General features: G+C 40.0%; 1 protein-coding gene across 1 annotated transcript in view; it reads right to left on the bottom strand.

Moving 5' to 3' along the window:
* The window catches only part of LOC132776434 (fatty acyl-CoA reductase 1-like), a 49590-nt gene that overhangs the window by 18886 nt on the left and 10569 nt on the right, over positions 1-20135 (bottom strand). Inside the window, exons 2-6 of the mRNA XM_060778088.2 lie at positions 16680-16901; positions 9377-9552; positions 8159-8338; positions 3167-3344; positions 2878-2922 (exon numbers count right to left, since the gene is read on the bottom strand). Coding sequence (XP_060634071.2) covers positions 2878-2922; positions 3167-3344; positions 8159-8338; positions 9377-9552; positions 16680-16868 — 768 coding nt within the window. The 5' untranslated portion in view covers positions 16869-16901. The remainder of the gene's footprint in view (positions 1-2877; positions 2923-3166; positions 3345-8158; positions 8339-9376; positions 9553-16679; positions 16902-20135) is intronic.

Here is a 20135-nt window from a genome sequence, read left to right as displayed (position 1 = left end):
GGCCAGGCTCCTGCTTCTGCCACTGCCCTTGCTGCCCTCGCTTGCTCACTCACCTGGTCTCTCTTGCTTGTTCACTCACCGGGCCAGGTCCCGGCGGCAGAACCAGGACTCGGCCCGGTGATTAGTGAGCGGGGGGGGGGGGGAGTGTGGGGGGAGGGTGAGCGAACGAATTAGAAGGTAAGGGTGGCAAAGGTGGCAGCAGCTGCAGAAGCCTGGCTGCCTCTTCCAGGCTTCTATTCTGCCACCTTCTCTTGCTCGCTCACTCACCAGAACGGATTGCAATGGCAGAACCAGGGCTTGGCCTGGTGAATGAGTGAGTGATGGAGGAAAGGGTGAGGGAGCGAGGAAGGGAGGGCAGGGAGGGTGGCAAAGATGGCGGATAATACAGAGTGTCCCTACTTCGCGGATTTTCACTTTTTGTGGGCCTGGAAGTAAGACCCACGATAAGTGAGGGAACACTGTACTCATGTTGCGATGAAAAACATTAGTTTTTTCAAGCATTCTTAGATATTATTTTAAAAATCCGAGTCTTCCCTTCCTTTCAGGCATACAAGAAGAATATTGTACCCTTCTCCCCCTCAAAACATTGCAACTGCAAAAATGGGTGAAATAAGACTTCCTCTCTGGCCCATTCTTTCTTGGACTGTCCCAAGCACAGAAAACCCGGAAGTAGGCAACACATACATTTTACTAGTGACTGGGAGTATTTATTTACAATTAATTAACTTGAAATGAAGAGCAAGGAGGAGGAAGCTCAATTTCTAGATCACAATGTAAGGGAGTTTTTCTGCTCAGAAAATGAAACGAACAAGCTGGGATGGCTGGTAGTAGCACAAATAGGACCAGGCCTGATTTTTGAGGTTGGATCCTAATTTGAGGTCATCTAGCCTCAACACAAAACCGAGGGGATGCAGTCTAACTGGTGAAATTCATTTTTCAGACTATTCCAATAGGTAATTTGCTTCCTTCCTTATGACTTTACACAGATTTTTGTGCCCTCTTACATTGCAAATGAAATATATGCTGAACCAAATTTGGAACTGAGAGCCTGAATCCCTACATGGAGTGTATAACTCCCATTGTACCAGCCCACTGGCTGCCAGTCTGCTTCCAGACACAATTCAAAGTGGTGATTGTGACCTATAAAGCCTTATCTGGCATAGGCACAGGCTATTTGGCAGATTGTATCTCCTGGTACAAACCTGCCCAGGCCCTGATATCTTCAGGAGTGACCCTTCTTTCAGTTCCACCACCGAGAGGGGGGTTCTTTTTGGTGGCTGCCATCTGACTGGAACTCTCTCCCATGACCACCACCACCACCCATGGAATAGTTTATCTTGGGGCTATATTCAGCTTCCCTTCATACCCCCCCTTCGAAACAGTGTGAATTATTCCTCCCTGTTATACCTTTATCAGTACTCTCACAAATCAGGCAAAATAATAAATAAATAAATAAATAAATAAATAAAACTTTATTTATAACCTGCCCCCTCCCCCGGAAGGGACGCGGGACTCACAATAGAAAAAAATACAGTATACATAAGAATACTCAACCAACTAATCCAAAAAAGACTTAAAGGACCCAGACTACAAGTGATTTGCATGAAAGCATTCTTTAGTCAATTCCTGCTGCTGCTATAGTTTAAAATAGGAGTGTCCAAACTCTTGACTTCCCTGGGCCTTATTGGACGAAGAATTGCCACAGATTACATAAATACAGAGTTCTTTTTCTCTTTGTTTTGTTAGTCAATTTTGAACTTTTCATTTTTTCTGGTAATGCAAATGCAAATGATACTTCAGAATCTGTGGACGTATCATACTCTGAATATTCCATTCCATTCAATTGTCATGTACAAACTTTGCACCCCAAAACTGCACTACCGATTTACAATCCACTCCCCAAATATTTTAAGTAAATTTTAGAATTTTGTGTTGGACCATGTTTATAGCTGTGCAAGGCCACATGCGGGCCACGGGTCACAGGTCGGACAAGACTGGTTTAAAAGGATGCTATCCTTTCCAGGATACAAGGGAAGAAAGGGGGCATTTCAGATCTCCAGCTAGATTTGAAAATCAGATATGGAGGACACTTTTAAAAAAATCTTTGACTACCTCTGAAAAATTAGTCATATTCTTTGTGAGGGTTTTGAAGTATATCTGAGTTTTGGAAGACTCCGTCATCTCTATTCAAATAACCTTCTTTAGATTTCGCAAAGAGAAAAAGCAAAGTACACAGTAGTCAATATAATCATCTGGAAGCCCTTTTTAATTTACAGAACCCTCTCCAAAATGATTATTTGACCAATTAACTTCTTACTGCAGAACAATGAAAAAGTGTCACCACAACAGCACTATTTTGCTTTCAGCAGGCACCATGAGACTCTACCTCCCCCCATTTCCTCAGGCTCCCCCTTCTGGGCTCCAGCCTTCTCTTGCTGGCTCTTAAACTTCAAGGCACTAGACCAGGGTCCTCAAACTAAGGCCCGGGGGCTGAATACGGTCCTCCAAGGTCATTTACCCAGCTCTCACTCAGGGTCAACCTAAGTCTGAAACAACTTGAAAGCACACAACAACAACAACAACAACAACAACAACAACAACAATCCTATCTCATCAGTCAAAAGCAGGCCCACACTTCCCACTGAAATACTAATAAGTTTATATTTTTTAAATTGTTCTTCATTTTAATTATTGTATTGTTTTTAAGTGTGTTTTTTGCACTACAAATAATATATGTGCAGTGTGCATAGGAATTCATTCATATTTTTTCATATTATAATCTGGCTCTCCAAGAGTTTGAGGGACTGTGACCTGGCCCTCTGTTTAAAACGTTTGAGGACCCCTGCTCTAGACATTCTTAAGTGTATCTGTACATACCGCAATAAAGAAGCCACTTGTTCCATTGAAATTGTCAATCCAACCCTGAAAAAGAACACAAAGGGAAAAATGCATGGATTTTCGGAAGCAGGGAGAGGACATTCCATGAGGGACATTTTCTTCATTTCACAGCATGGAAAAAGAGTGGGTTCTTTAAAAAAAAATCATTTCTGTTGTTAATTTGTTTTAGAAGTAACCCATTGCTGCCGCTCAACTTGTGATCTACTAAGACAGAGCAACAGCTGCATTTTCAGTATCTTCAGCAGAAAGGAAGAGCAATTATGCTTACGGGGAAAGGCTCATGCCAGCTGGCTCCCACAATGGATGGCCGGACGATGGCAACATTTACGTTCCCTTTCTCTTGCTGAAGCAGATATTCTGCCAAGGCTTTAGTGAATGTGTAGGTATTGGGCCAGTCTCCAATCAGCTTGGGTGTGATCTCTTCAATGAGGAACTCATCCATCCATCTAATGGAAAAATAAAGAATGGATGTGAGCAGAAGAAAACAGAAGAGCAAAACAGTAACTGAAATAAAATGGACAGAGTTTCAGTGGTTTGCCCTGCAAACCATACATGTTTTTTTAAAAGAAGTCACTGTGCTAATGTTTCCATCCCTTTGGGCACTGCAGGAAGGATAACTTGTTCATATGAGCAGAAGATCACAGGTTTATAGTACAACACTTTTTCAAATCCAAGTGATTTGATGGTTCGACTCTATTTGAAATTAACAATCAGATTTAGAGCAGTGTTTCTCAACCTGGGGGTCGTGAGGGGGTATCCAAAGGGTCGCCAAAGACCATCAGAAAACATAGTATTTCCTGGTGGTTATTGGGATTCTGTGTGGGAAGTTTGACCCAATTCTATTGTTGGTCGAGTTCAGAATGCTCTTTGATTGTAGGTGAACTATAAATCCTAGCAACTACAACTCCCAAATGTCAAGGTCTATTTTCCCCAGACTCTATCAGTGTTCACATTTGGGCATACTGAGTATTTGTGCCAAGTTTGGTCTAGATCCATCCTTGTTTGAGTCCACAGTGCTCCTCTGGATATAGTTGAACTACAACTCCCAAACTCAAGGTCAATGCCCACCAAACCCTTCCAGTGTTTTCTGTTGGTCATGGGAGTTCTTTGTGCCAAGTTCGGTTTAAATCCATCGCTGGTGGAGTTCAGAATGCTTTTTGATTATAGGTGAAGTATAAATCCCAGCTACTACAACTCCCAAATTACAAAACCAATCCTCCCCCCCCCCCCCCCCCCCACTCCACTAGAATTCACATTTCGGCATATTGGGTATTTGTGCTCAATTTAGTGCAGAGAATAAAAATATATCCTGCATATCACATATTTACATTATGATTTATAACCGTACTAAAATGACAGGTATCAAGTAAAAACAAAAACAATATTCTGGTTGGGGGTCACCACAACATATAGAACGGCATTAAGGGGTCACGGCATTAACAAGGTTGAGAACCACTGATTTAGAGTATTCATTCAATATAAATCCATATAAATTCATTTCCAGAGATTTCTTTACAACTGGAACATTTTCCCACTTAAGAACATAGGATGATCATCTTACTGCTTTAATTTTCTGGAGTGTCTTGCAAGGTCATAAAATTCTTTCTCTTGGCAATTTATTTGTGTTTCTCACATCATCTCATTTGATCAAGTATTCATTTACACACACATTTTTAGTGTTAAACCAACACGCCCCATTGCATTTGATGACTGTGGTCTGTAGACTGTAGTCTGTCAGAATCCACATAATTAGATTTTAAAATATGCAAATCAGGAGACCTGACAGGGAGGATTTTCAATTAATCTACTCAGTAAGGTTTTTCCTTCTTCATTTGGCCCCTCATCTCTGAGACACAGAACTGGAATCTGTATTCTTCAGGGTTCAGCCATTAAAAGTGATAATAACTGTGCGTAAAAATTAAAACAAAAATAAAATATATAAAAAAACCTACATGAAGCTTCTATTGAGAAATTTAATCAAGGTATTACAATTTTACTTTTTTGTTTAGAACTACATTTGAAACTATCAGAAAAAACATTAAAATGAACTTTTAAGAGCATAAAAATATCTGACAAAGGGTTGTGCAGAGCTTATTCTTTTCTGGTAAACATAATACAAGAGGTAGCACTTATCAATAAATTTCTCATTCAGATTTTTCATATGTAGACATTAGTTGGTACATCAGTATGTCCATCAGTGCCTGTTCCGTCGCCGCTGGGCTTGAAATGAAGAGCCTTTAAAACAGGACGTGCACCTTTTAGCCCAGCAGGAAGCCAGGGGGCCCGAAGAGAAATTTTAAAGGATTTTCACCATAAACAGGCTTTAGAAGGCTCATGAAATAACAAACTCTTTATTGGTAAATAATCAACAGAAACTCCTTTTGTCTTCAAAGAGTCAAACAAATACTTTCAGGCTTCAAACAACTGGTGACTTCTTAACTGATTCTTTGCTTCACTTTAAAGGAAAACCCCTTTCTAAATTTCTCCCAGGCTAACTATGAACTTAAACCTTATTGATGTGGATTCACTACCGGGCCGAACTGCGTCTCAACGCCGAGAGTACCTATCAAAAGGCTTGTAATCACTTAGCTGGAAGTCTTGATGCTTAAAGCTGTTATTCCCTCCAGCATTCTTCAGGGCTGTAAAGCTGTTTCCCTGGAACCTTCGGGAAACTTTAGACGCTTTTAAGACTGGTTCTCCCCTGGGAGGTCTTAAGGGTTGAAGCCTTTTTACAGGAGGAAATCTGTACACATCCTGTACATTGACTTCCTTGCAGAAAACTAACTGAAAATAACTCCCTTCCCTTCTCTCAGAACCTGAACAGAGGGCGGGACCAAACTTAACAATCATGGACAGGGGCTTGCCCTATGACTGCAAACTATAACAGGAAGCCACCCTGCTGCAACATCCCAAGCCTGGGATTGCAAACAAACCTCTAGCTCGAAGCAAACAGAACTGGAGCTCCTGGAACAGCCATTCCAGAACAGTGCCAGTAGAATCAAAGTTGGAAGTGAGGAAGCAACAACAAGGGTAATTCAGTCCAACCCCCTGCCATGCAGGAACACACAATCAAAGCACTTCCAGCGAATGGCCCTCCAGATTCTGCTTTAAAATCTCCAAAGGAGGAGACACAACCATACTCTGTGGCAATGTAATCCACTGTCAAACAGCTCTTACCACCAAGATGCTTTCCTAATGTTTAAATGTAATCCCTTTCTTTGAAGTTTGAATCCACTGTTCCATGTCTTAGATTATGAAGCAACAGAAAACAAGCTTGTTTCATCTTCAATATGGCATCCTTTCAAATATTCAAGTATGGCAATACTTAACATTTTTTTTCCTTCAGGTTAAAAATTATCTCTATACTGTTTCACATGGGGTATCATTTCTAGATGCTTTTATCATTCAGGTAAGATCTGAATAGAGTTTTTCTATTACTCCCCTTAATCAAGACACTATACTCCTATTGATGGGGCCTAGAATCACATTGGCTTTCTTATCTGCCACATCACACTGCAGACTTATGTTGAAGTTGTTGCCTACTAAGAGACCTAGATTCCTTTTACATGTACTGTCATTAAGCCAGGTGTCACCCATCTTTGCATTTCATTTCTTTTGTGTTGAAATTTCTCACTGTTGAAATTCAGTTTTTAGTTTTGGCCCAATTCTCTAATCTGTTAAGATTAAGGATTCTTAACCTGTCATCTAGAACAGTGTTTCTCAAACTGTTTTCCTCCAGCTCCCTGAAATCCCAGACAGCTTACCAGCTGTTAGGAATGGTGGGAGATGAAATTCAAAGACATATGGAGGAGCACAGTTTGAGAATCTGCTCTAGAGTATTATTGACTCCTTCTAATTTGAGGCGATCTGCAAACCTGAATAGTATGCAGTCTATTCCTTCATCCAAGTTATTGATAAAGATGCAAACAGTATGGAGCACAGGATCTGTGGGAACCTACTACATCTCCCCAGGATGAAGGGTAAACAATGGTAATTGCCCTTGGGTTTGATCAGTCAACCAATTAAAAAGCACCAAATACTACCACATTTTACCAACAGTATTCTAGGACACCTTCTCTAAGGTCCTACTGAAATTAAGATAAGGCCTGTGAATCTATCAACTAAAGAGATAGAAAAAAACAAATGACTTGTTTTTGAAAAATCCATAATGGCATTCCTTTCAATATTCTTACAGATTTTATGTTTAATTATCTGCTCCGATTTTTTTTGTAGATTTCTTCTAGCCTGAGGCATGAAAGCTTGGCAGTGGAAGTGGGACTGGACAATATGTGCCCTGCCCAGGCAAAGGAGGCACGTGTTGTAGCCATCCTTATCAAGGATTTTTCCCTCATTAGCCAAACACTTATTAAAGAAGATAGCGGAGAACATATTCAAAGTTAAAATACAATAAAAGTTCTAAGGCCTGTGCAGGAGAATGAATACAGGTCAAGATGGTCCAAAGTCAAGGCACAAGAGAGTCAACAAAAGATAGAAAATGATCATTTGGGGCACCAGAAAGTTGAGAGGAAGCTGTGAAACAGTCCAAGATCAAGGGGAGAAAGTCAACAAACAAAAAACCCCAAACCATAAACAAACAGAGAAAATACATACTAGAAGTTCCTACAAAAATTGCTGCTGTTGCCACAGAGGAAAAAGGAACTGAGGTTTTGGAAGCAAAGGAAGAGTGGGCGGGATTATCACAAAAAGTATCTTTAGGACTCTGGAAGGTTTTGAAGGTGCTCTGTATTTATTAATGCGCTTGTATACCGCTAATATCTCAGCCTAAATCGGCGACTCATTGCGGTTTACAACACTTAAAAAACAATATTCAATTTAAAAGCATAAAACACATATACAGTACAAATTATTGGGCCACCAATAACAATCCTATGCATCTCATGACTGGAATCGTAATCCAAAATTCATCGTCCATGTATAACCAATCCTCTGTATAGGTGTAGGATAAAATCATTTCTGCAATTCACAGAGGCCACGAAGAAGAAACAAACATACATTTTTAAAGAAAAATTACAGTTAAAGAGTTCATTTGTTGACAACTCTATTAATATCTCAACCTTCTATCAGGTGGGAAAGATATGGTAAGACCAGAAAGATTAGTACGATTCTATGTGATTATATAATTTACATATATTGCAGCTGTGAGAACTTGCTACCATAAATTATCGTCAGCTTGATTTGCAGGATATACTAAATGCTCTATATACTAAGGTAATTTATTCAAGATAATGGTTAAACTTACTCCACAAGATCTAAAAGTTTCTTGGGCTCCATGGGAGGAGGATAGATGATTTCTTCAATATATCTCCGATTACAGTTTGCATAGGCAGTTGAAACATGGATGAAAGTCTCAAGGTTCTTCATCTGGCGAGCCAGCGCCAGGAGTTGTTGTGTGCCCCTGACATTTAGTAAAAGGGCATGCCTGGTTGAGAAATCATAGAAAAGTTATGATGAGCTCTGGTTGATATGAACTTCTATAAGCAACATTGTTGGTTCCATAAAGGATTGATAAGCATTTAACGGACTAAGAGAGAAAAGAAGCCCAAATACTATCTCCACTCTTTCTGTAGCTTGTCCAATGCAGAAAAGATATGCCCTAAAAAAGAACAAAATAGACATTTCCCAGTGTGGAGTGAGATCTGGAAATCATTGGAATTCTTTTATATGTAGTCTACAAGCCTTGTTGTGGCTATTACACCCTCCAGACTCCCAAGACAAACCTTCTGGGTAACAACAACAGCAAAAAGCTAAACTCTTCTTTGGAATTACCTAGGACAGTGGTTCTCAACCTGGGGTCCCCAGATGTTTTTGGCCTACAACTCCCAGAAATCCCAGCCAGTTTACCAGCTGTTAGGATTTCTGGGAGTTGAAGGCCAAAAACATCTGGAGACCCCAGGTTGAGAATCGCTGACCTAGGAGTATATACAGAGAGAAAAGTTGCCAAAAGTCCACTTCTGGGTTTATTTCTAAAATGGCATATTTTTGATAAATGCAGAAAGGTCCTAGAAGCTATTGAAAAGGTAAATGGCTACTCCTAGATGATTTCAAAGAAGAGTTTAGCTGATTGGTTGTTGTTGTTACCCAGAAAGTTTATCTTGGGAGTCTGTAGACTGTATATAAAGGATTCCAGTGATTTCCAGATCTCATTCCAAACTATATATATATACAGAGAAATTGTCAGAAGTCCACTTCTGACTTTTAAAAAAAATGGTATCTTTTAATAAATATCACTGTCTGTCAAAGGCTCCCAGGACCAGAAAACTTGAACTTGCCACAATTGCAAAACCTTTTTAATCTCTACTGCCAACGTTGTATCAAACACCACGATCTGGTATCTTTCATGGAAACAATAGAGTACTCTCCCACACATTTCTTTTCAAAGATAAATTCTACCCAGCATTAAAGTCTGAACTTCCAGATTAGCATGTGTGGTAATAAAGGCAAGGTAAGATTAACATACTTCAGTGGTTCGTCAAAGCGAACAGTTGCAGCACAATGGAAGACAATATTGACTTCAGACAGGAGCTCTGCTGTATCTTCTGGACTGATGGCCAAGTTTGGGTGGGTGAGTTCAGCACTTATTGGTTTAATCTTCTCATGAAAATTGGGGCACTCTTCACGAACTCTGTCAAACAACTAGAACACAAACGTAATCCATAATCAAAATGAGATCCTCCTGATATTGTTGAACGGCAATTCCTACCAGCCTTAATCAACTGACACAATATAGCCAATGATGTGGAATGCTGGGAGTTGCAACCCAGAACTACCCACTGAGAGCAGAAGTTGTATAAATCATAGAATCAAAGAGTTGGAAGAGACCTCATGGGCCATCCAGTCCAACCCCCTGCCAAGAAGCAGGAATATTGCATTCAAATCACCCTTGACAGATGGCCATCCAGCCTCTGTTTAAAAGCTTCCAAAGAAGGAGCCTCCACCACGCTCTGGGGCAGAGAGTTCCACTGCTGAACGGCTCTCACAGTCAGGAAGTTCTTCCTCATGTTCAGATGGAATCTCCTCTCTTGTAGTTTGAAGCCATTGTTCCGCGTCCTAGTCTCCAGGGAAGCAGAAAACAAGCTTGCTCCCTCCTCCCTGTGGCTTCCTCTCACATATTTATACATGGCTATCATATTTCCTCTCAGCCTTCTCTTCTTCAGGCTAAACATGCCCAGCTCTTTAAGCTGCTCCTCATAGGGCTTGTTCTCCAGACTCAGCATTAAATGCTACCAAATATACATCTACATCTATCTATCTATCTGTCTGTCTGTCTGTCTATCTATATTTGGATAGAAAGGAATGCAAATGAGGAAAATGAATGATAATGCAGCTGCAATCTCATCACTTCCAGTTCTGTGCAGTCCAACATGACATGAAACAAGATAATTTCAAGAAAGACTGAGATATATTTATCACCTTTAACATCAAAAATTGGGACAAAATTCTATCATTCTTCTAACTCGAAAGAGTTGTTATTAAAAGCAGAAAAGTGGTCATATAGAGATCTTCCAAGGGAACAGTACATTGAGAACTGAGAAATGAAAACAGGCAGAGAGTGTGAGACTCTTAGGTTAGTTTTAATTGTTCTATATGTAGATGATATTTAGTAGGATAGGGTGGTAGTAGTTCGAATGATCATTTTAGATTTGAGTTGTGTAAAGTTTGAATTAGGTTTGCATTTTATATTAAGAAAAAGGGTTTTGTAAGGAGGATATGGTCCCTTTTCCCCCTAAAGTTCGTCTTTCTGTATATGTCTTTTTTAGGGTTGTTTCTTTGAATGCTATTAGTAATAAAAAATAAGACACAAGAGAGTTATCTATCTCATCATTACTACATTCAATTTGTCATAATCCGAGTCTGTGGTTACATCAATATGGCTCAGGTCCCAGGCTAGTTGGCAGATTGTATCTCTATATGAACCACTCCAGGCTCTGATATCATTGGGAAAGGCCTTTGTGATCTTAGATGAAGATGCAAGAAGGCCTTCTCGATAGCTTTGCAACTCCCCTCCCCGGAAAGAAGTGTCCCCCTTCTTGTGGTCCTTCTGACAGCAGGCTAAAATCTTTTTGTTTAGGCAGGTTTTTAAAGAAGAAAGTTTTAAAGAGTGAGCCAGGGGAATGCTGTTGTATTTTAATTGTTTTTAAGTGTTTTAAGTGATTTTCACTAACTTGTATGTTTAATTCTATTTTATTATTTTATGTTGAAAAATTTAATTGCATAGTTTTTAAAATTTTGTGAGCTGCTTTGTATCTCAAAGAGATAAAAGCAGAATATAAATAAATATCATAAATTGATAATATAATAATGCCTTTTGTCAGTAACTAGAAATTTAAATCATAAAAACAGCTAATGTAAAGCACAACCAAAGTTTTATTCCCAAATTTTGAACTATGGTCTATAATAGTGTTTCAATATTACAGGACAGTTGTTCCCAAATTGTTTTCCATGGATCCCTAGGATTCTTCAAAAGAGTCACAGAGGTTCCAAGAAAGATCTTAAATATCAAATTTACGATGGATTTTAAAATAAATCCACTTTGAGCCAACTATTAGATTTTCTCTAATGTCAAGGAAGGAGGAGGGTTATCTCCAGTTTAGAGATCTTCTATCCACGTCCAACACCTACTAAAGAAGAAGCTGGTTATTCTTAGGCAGGACGAGCAGCCACACACAGAGCTAATGACACAGTCTCAATGCTGTTGGGGTCAGCGGCAGAGTTATCCTACACTTACAGCTATTTATTCCCTGCTTCTAAATGGATACAATTGTCGTGATATCTCTTTTTAAGCCTATTTTCTTGAACCTGAGCAGCTGCCAGTACTCAGATAGCTAAGCTGTAGAGTACTGCATTAGGAATGCACACTATTCCCATGTTATGCGAAGGCTTTTCAAAATATTCATGCTGAAAGGAGATATTAAAAACTCTGACCTCAGTAAAATCTTCCATAGCAATGTGATTTTTATAACACTCTAAAACAGAGCTTTTCAAACATTATTATTAAACTTTATTTGTACCCCGCTAGCATCTCCCGAAGGACTCGATGCGGCTTACAAAGGCCAAGGCCTCAACACAACAACAGCATAAGAAATACAACTCAAAGCAAATCAAAAACATAAAGCAATAACAATAAAACATTACACCATAACACAGTAAAAACTAGGGCCGGGCCAAGTAATGGGTACAGATTAAAAAGTGCTGGGTATGACAGGTGGTATGTTGGATTCCAGGGCAAGTGCAATGTGCAGAGAATCTTAAAACTCTAATAAAGCGCTTCTGGGACATAATGCTGGAGTTTTCCTATTCCGGAAAGGCACATCGGAATAGCCAGGTCTTCAAGCTCTTCCTAAAGACTGCCAATGTGGGTGCTAGTCTGATGTCTTTGGGGAGGGTGTTCCAAAGTCGGGGGGCAACCACAGAAAAGGCCCTGTCCCTCATCCCCACCAAACGCGCCTGCAACGCAGGCAGGATCGCAAGCAGGGCCTCTCCGGATGAACGAAGGGAACACGTGGGTTCATAAACGGAGACGTGATCACGCAGGTACGCAGGTCCCAAACTGTTTAGGGCTTTGTAGGTAAGCACCTGCACCTTGAATTGGGATCGGAAGGAAAATGGCAGCCAATGGAGCTCCTTAAACAGGAGGGTTGACCTCTCTCTATAAGGAGCACCAGTTAACATCCTGGCCGCCGCTCGTTGGACCAGTTGGAATTTCCGAGCCGTTTTCAAGGGCAGCCCCACGTAGAGTGCATTACAGTAATCCAATCTAGAGGTGACCAAGGCATGGACCACCCTGGCCAGACCAACTTTTGCGAGGTACGGTCGCAGCTGGCGCACAAGTCTCCGTTGTGCAAAAGGCCTCCCGGACATTTCATGTTGTTGTCTTTTCAGACGTGCATAATTTTGCAACACAGTAATGCAGTTTTGCTAGCAAACTGGAGGTTAACCCAGCCTCTTAAAAGAGATAGAGTCACATACATAAATTGTAATAACAAAATGTATTGGGACTAAATTAAATTAAAGGTTAAATAATTTAACTAATCAAAATAAGGAAGTTTTTTTGTGTGTCAAAAGTTAGTCTTGAACTAGAGGTCCTTAGTTCTATAGCTGAACCCTTTTCCATTGAGCTTCTCCAGTGAACACAGATGCCAAAATGATGAAGGGAAACAAATAAAGCCACAAAAAGTTCAAAAATAAAGAGAAGGGGGAAGAATCTATTTAAAAAATATGCCTGGTCCCAAATAATTAAGACTGGCATCTCCTTTGCAGAGGGATTGAATTGGCCCTCCCACCACTATGCTATTGTGACCTGGGAGGGGCTACTAACAGGCATCTTTGCACAACACACCTACACATGGCAGATGACACACTAACGTGTCATGACACACTGAGAACCCACAGGAGCCCATCCTGCTGGGCACAAATGACCCTGATAGCCAGGGACTGTTGATTCTCTCCCCTACACCGCTTGCATCAACTACAGCCTTGGAGACAATGCTTATGTGATGAGTTAAGGCAAAAGTATCAGTTAATTAGAACAGGACACATAGAAGGTGTAAGATAATAGGGAATTAACTATGATGCAGAATCAGCTCATAATATTTGAGCAACTAAGCTGAACACTGATGTAGTAACACCTCAAAAGGGCACCTGTTTTACCTATAAAAATAAATATAGCTGTGCAATTTGGATATCCACCTTTGTGTCACACATGCACACATGTTTTCTGTTTTTCTATCACCTTTTTTACTTTTCCACAATACAACATTTCTGTCTTGAAATCAGGAAATCCATGATTGTTGCCTGCTGTATTTTTAAGCTGCATTTTTGAGAGATTGGGGTGATAACACAGATTGGACAGCTCTGTTCTGACTTCCAGGTTGGTTGCAGAAGGAGAAAAATGAGGTACATTGAGCTCAATGGGGAGTAGAGGAAGGAAACATCAATCCGACCTTCATGCTGGATTAAAATGGGTGAGGGGAGACCTGGCTCCATGGAAACAGCTGGTCAGAGCTTTTGAAGAAAAGATTTCTTGAGATAAGCTCATCCAATGCTGGAGAGTCATGAATCTCCTGCCTCCAGAGACAGACCTTCTACAAAAACAAACAATCCCCCCCCCCCAAAAAAAACCTGCAACCAAATGACTTTTAAAGTAAGGATATCCGAGAATTCCTTTTTTAATTAGCACTGTTCACTGGGGGACTGCTTATTTTCATCCCTGATACTAAAAATGATCTATTCCTCATTACCGGACGAAATGGGAAAATAATTTTGTCTTGGCTCAAAAGCAATTTAAAACTCTGTATACCATCATGCAGAAACCTATATTTTGTTGGCTGGATTCTACAGCTGATATTCAGAAGTGGCACCTAAGCAGTCATCTGATGAATCTTAATCCTTCTTTTCTGATAGAAAAAGTAATGATGCAAAACTGTGTTTATGCTATGTTTATGCTAATATTTTTCAAACATTCAAGCAACAGCGGCAGTCTGTGAGTTGTATTCTAGAAACTGCTACTGTAGTAACAGCCTATGAGCAACTGAATACACAAGAGTCAAAGCACTAAAACTAAAACCACTTTTAAGGTTTAGCTTTGAGCGAAAAGAGGTGTATTGATACTATACAACTCAGAAGGGAAGGACTTGGAGTTAAGATGAATATTGCAGAGAGTTTACAATAGAGACAAAATAAGACTAGAAGCAAACAATAATCTGGTATAAACCACAGGGGTCTAGATTGTTGCATTCTCCATTTTCACACACAATCATGAGAAATGTCAAACTTTTTTAAAACTAAGATTACAGAAGATTTTGAGCATTTTTCAATATTTTCTGCTTCTGCACCATCCCCATTGCAAATTCGGCATTTCACAAAAAAGAAAAGAAAATAACATGGACAGAGTCAAGATTCCATGTCTGCTTCCTGTCCCTGAAAACTTTGGCAGTAGTTCTTCATTTTCATGCACATAGATCCAACTATTATTGGTTCAGATTCATTGTCAGTGGGGTTCACAATGTTATCGGACTGTCAGTGAACTACTGCTACCAACACCATGGGGCCAGTTTTCAAAGTTGGTCATGTGGCATATGTGTACGAAGTTTAGTCCAGCTCCATTGTTGGTTGGCTTCACAGTACTCTCTGGATGTATGTGAACTATAACCCCCAGCCTGTTGTTTTTAGATTGCTTTTAAATTGTTTTAAATTGTTTTTAAATTGTGTTAGATTTTAGCCTGTTCTTGTAAGCCGCTCCGAGCCCCAGGGGAGTGGCGGCATATAAGTTTGAATTATAAATAAATAAATAAACCTCCAAGGTAAATTCCCTCCAAACCCTTCTGGTATTTTCTGTTGGTCATGTTCGGTAAGTGTGCCCAGTTTGGTCCAAATAATTATTAATATTATTATTATTAACTTTATTTATACCCTGCAAAATCTCCCGTAGGACTCAATGCAGCTTACAAAGGCCAAGGCCGCCAACAATCAACAACATACAATACACAATAAACTCAAAAGCAAATAATAAACATCAAGCAAAACAATAAAAAAGGTAAAACAATGACACCGTGACACAATTAAAACCAAGGCCGGGCCAAATGTAATGGACAAATTAAAATGTTGAACTTGACAGGTAATATGTAGAGGTAAATGGAGGTAGGTGCAATGTGCAGATAATCCTGAGTCTCTAACAAAGTGCAATTGGGACTTGAAACCAGGAGTTTCCTATTCTGGAAAGGCACACTGGAACAGCCAGGTCTTCAGGCTCTTCCTAAAGACAGCCAACGTTGGGGCTTGTCTGATGTCCTTGGGGAGAGAGTTCCAGAGTCGGGGGGGGGGGGGCACCACAGAGAAGGCCCTGTCCCTCGTCCCCACCAAACGCACCTGCGACGCAGGTGGAATCGAGAGCAGGGCCTCTCCAGATGATCAAAGGGAGCGTGCGGGTTCATTGTTAGTGGGGTTCACAATGCTCTTTGTCAATGAACTATTACTCCCAACACCATGCAGGCATGTAGCTGTGGGGGGGGGGGGGGGGCTTGAGGGGCTTCAGCCCCCCCCCCCCCGAAATTCTCATGGTGGTTCGCGAAAAGGCCTTACTGGTGCATTATTTAAACTGTTATGTTTATTCATATCATGATCTGATCACCATACTCAATATATCCCATATCCATGGGGGTATTGGGGCAATGATTCAAAAGGTTTGCTAGGGTAGACCCTCTTTCACTCAGACTCAGCCCCCCCCCACCCGAAACAAACTCAGCCCCCCCCCCCCAATGGGTCAATTTCCTCCAAATCCCACCAGTATTTAAAGTTGGTGATGTTGGGTAAGTGTCTCAAGTGCGGTCTAATTGATCATTGATTGCGTTCACAGTGCTTTTTGATTGTGGGTGAAGTACAACTCCCAGCATCATGGGCCAACTCCTCACAAACCCCACCAGTATTCAAAGTTGATCATGTGTACCAAGTTTGGTTCAGATTCATTATCGGTTGGATTGTGAGTGCTCTCTGGATGTGGATGAACTATAACTCCCAATCCCCACTGTCAATTCCCCCCAAACCCCTCCAGCATTTTCTGTTAGTCATTTTTTTTTCTTTAGGGGGGCTGTGTGCCAAGTTTGGTCAAGATCTGCTGTTTGGAGGAATCACAATGCTCTCTGGAAGTGGGAGCTATCTCAGAAATTGCCTGTCTACGTACATACAAGCATATTTTCATTTTTATTATATAGCTAGACTAGATCACCAACTGTCATAGTTTTCTTTATAAAGTTAAAATTTCCTACCTTGCATTTCACCATATGCTCCACTCTGTTTTGCAACAGCTGTCCAGCTTTAGGCCGCACCAGAATATAAATTGCTTTCACATCTGGGCTGGAGCGCAGAAGTTTTTCCACAAGTACTTTGCCCATGAAACCTGTAGCTCCTGTAACAAGTACTGACTTCTCATTGTAGTAAGTTGCAACTGAAGACATTTTCCTTTGGTTTGCAGCTTGTTCCAGAGGTATCTAACAGTTAAAAACAAGCACTAAAGGCATTAGTTGTCAGAAAGTTCTGTATTATGTTACACATATACATTGTAAAAAGTTTAATTGTTGGTGTGTGTCTTCATGCATTTCCATTCTATGGCAAACCTATCACAGGATTTCTTGGCAAGATTTGTTCAGAAAAGGTTTGCAAATAAAAAGCCGAGAGAAAAAATACACTGAAAAATTAAATAATACAACAAAAGAGGTTAAAATTGAGGGATTCATTCAACCAATAACCATGTGAAAATGAACGTACAATTTAAAAAAGTGATCCAGAAGCCTTATCCAGAGAACTTGAGGGAAATACTGTGGGCCCTTATGAACATTTGTTTCAGGATTGTCCCATGCAGCACAGTGAAATAATATTTCTTATATAAATTGGTAACATCAAGGTTTACATTTTGGATTTTTAAGGGGGGTATACTTTCTACCTGTGGATAATTGCATCCGAGAGTGCAAAACCTGTGAGCACGGTGGAATGAGTGCAAATCACCAGGAATAGATACAGCATACTAATACAGCTTTGTCAATATTCAGAATCTACTCTACTTCTGGCAAAAATCTGTCAACAAATACAGAAAACAAAATGGTCCACAGATTGGAAATGATTCATATACATTCTAATCTATAAGAAAGGGCACATCTGGGATTTTAGTAGCCATAAGAACATTGCATTAATCTTTCATACAAGCAAAATGATGCTCAAAATGATATAAGACTTATAGCATATGGATTGAGAAATGCCAGATGTCCAAGATGAACTTAGGTAAGGCAGAGCAGTAGGATCATATTGTAAACCTACCTTGCACAATGGAACTCACAAAATAATTTCAAAAGCAAATCAGGCTGTGCTTTCTTTTGACCTACATAGTCAAAAGAAAAGATTTAACTATGTAGGTTATGAAAAACGATGGCTCAGCCCATTACTTAATTTCTGGAAGCTAGATTAAGAACATCTGGAAAAACTTAAGAGGGAAAGAAAAGGGGATTATTATTGTGTGGAACTACTAAACACCTTCAAGAAATCTGAGGACTTGGATGAAAACTTATTGGAGCAGATGACCAAACTTTCAAGTAGGAGAGGTGTTAGTAATAGATGACAGTAATGCATGTCAACAGTCTTGATCTTTGTTAGAAATCAGACTGTCAAGATATCAGATCCAATCAATTCCTAATTAGTCTTGAAAACAATGATTCATTGTTCGGAAAGAGAAAGAAGCAACAATAAGATCAGCTATTTCAGATATCATCCTAATAAATATGGATGATCTGGTTCATGAAGTAGAAGTGATGAAATCCTTATGTGGGAGTGACTCTGTTCTACTGTAATCTGTTATACAGCACAAATTGTAAGACAAGAAGTTAGACTTTAAGAAAGCAAACTTCCCTAAACTTAGGGAAATACCAGGTGTGAGCCCATTGTCACAAATATTAAAAAGGAAGAGTTCATGATAGATGGAGGGTTCTTCCAGACAGGTCAAAATCCCCTCCCAGAGATCTACCCAGAAGGAGAGGGTGAGATTAGTCTTGAAAACAAGAGATGTCATCCCCAAGAACCAGGATGGCAATGGGGACTGGCCCTTGGGATCATGGAAGGTGGTACCAAGAGTCAATCCCCAAAGACCTAGCACTTAAACATATCCAGAGCTTGCAGTAAAGTTTGGATCTGTTGAGGTGTTTTTTTTTAATCTGAAGTAAACTGGGAAATCCCAGTTTACTCTAGATTAATCCAAATGTACCAGAGGCGTTGTTTGGATGTCTCAGGTTAATCTGAAATCCATCAAGGATTTTGAGCCTGTCTGGAAGGGTTTTTGAAGCTCCTTAAAACAAGACAGTAGAAGCACAATTTTAAATAGTTCCAAAGGGGAGAAAAAATGGCTGGTCTAAAGAAACCAGGATGAATGTCTATAGAAATTTCAATTAAGCTAAGATTCGAAAGGGGCATATATAAGGAATAGATATGAAGGAAACCAACAAAGAAAGAACAATCAATAGAGTGAAATACTCACAGGAGCAGGTGAGTGAGAGAAAGACAGAACAATTCAACAATTCAAAAATAATGGAACAGACAATGCAGATAAAGAGTGGTTGACACCTGGCTTGAGAATAGTAAATGCAAAAGTAATCTAGTAGTCTTAAGAGACGAAAAGCTGGACATGGAACAATAGTGTGAAGTGGCAGTTAAAAATGCCAATGCAATTCTAGGCTACTTCAGTGGGTATATAGGGTCTGAAAGGAGGTAACAGTACCAATCTATTCTGCTTTGGTCAGAATTCACCTGGAATATTGTTTCTGAGCACCGCAATTCAAGAAAGAATCAGCAAGCTGGACTCAACTGCTGTAGGCTTTATTAGGCCTCAGAGAAGCCTCTTTCTTTACAATAGTAAAATAATCAACTAATACTTCTTGCAGTACTAACAAGATCTAACTAATTTTTTTACTGCTATTGTCTCTGAGTGATCCTCCACCAGTGTCACCTCCCAGAAAATGCCAATTCAGTATATAGCAATTCTAAAAGCTAGAACATAAGAGGGTACTTGGACCATAAAGACCCTAAAGGCATCCGATCATGTCTGAACTTGGAAGCTAAGCACGGTCAGCCCTGGTTAGTACTCCCGTGAAAATGAATGAATACCAGGTGCTGTAGGCTACATTTCAGAGGAAGGAATTGGCAAAGCCACATTAGAGTATTCACTGCATTTTAAAATGCCTATAAAATCCATGGAATTGCTGCAAGCACATACACTGTAAAACAAGTCTTCTATTGGCAGAGTTGGTTCTTTAAGGAAGCTGGGGGGTGTGTGTGTGTGTGTGATGCATCACTATGCTTACCATAGTATGAAAGCCAGCAGGAGGTTGTGGTGCACATTCTATTTACAATTCAACCAAACAAGCGGAGTGATCATACCACATAACATGTGGATAACACACCCCCTCCCCATACACACACAAATGAACTCACTTTTAAAAATTACATCTGTTGTAAAGGGCATAGAATTTATACATCAGTGGGGCTGAGAAAAGAAATGCCATGATGTCAACTGGGACTTGAAAGTAGGACAAGCTATATATTTGCCTACCTTTAAAAAAACTAATAACCTTCAAGAAAACTTGCTCCAAAATAAGTGAGGCTCTTCATTGTTCAGACTTGTAAATGAGGTCACAGTTGAATTAATTTTATCCAGAACATACAGGCACCTACATAGTGTGTTT

The sequence above is a fragment of the Anolis sagrei genome, chromosome 5 (assembly GCF_037176765.1).
Source record: "Anolis sagrei isolate rAnoSag1 chromosome 5, rAnoSag1.mat, whole genome shotgun sequence".
Lineage (NCBI taxonomy): Eukaryota > Metazoa > Chordata > Lepidosauria > Squamata > Dactyloidae > Anolis > Anolis sagrei.
The sequence above is the reverse complement of the archived record's forward strand: the minus strand, read 5'-3'. Positions and strand labels throughout refer to the sequence as shown.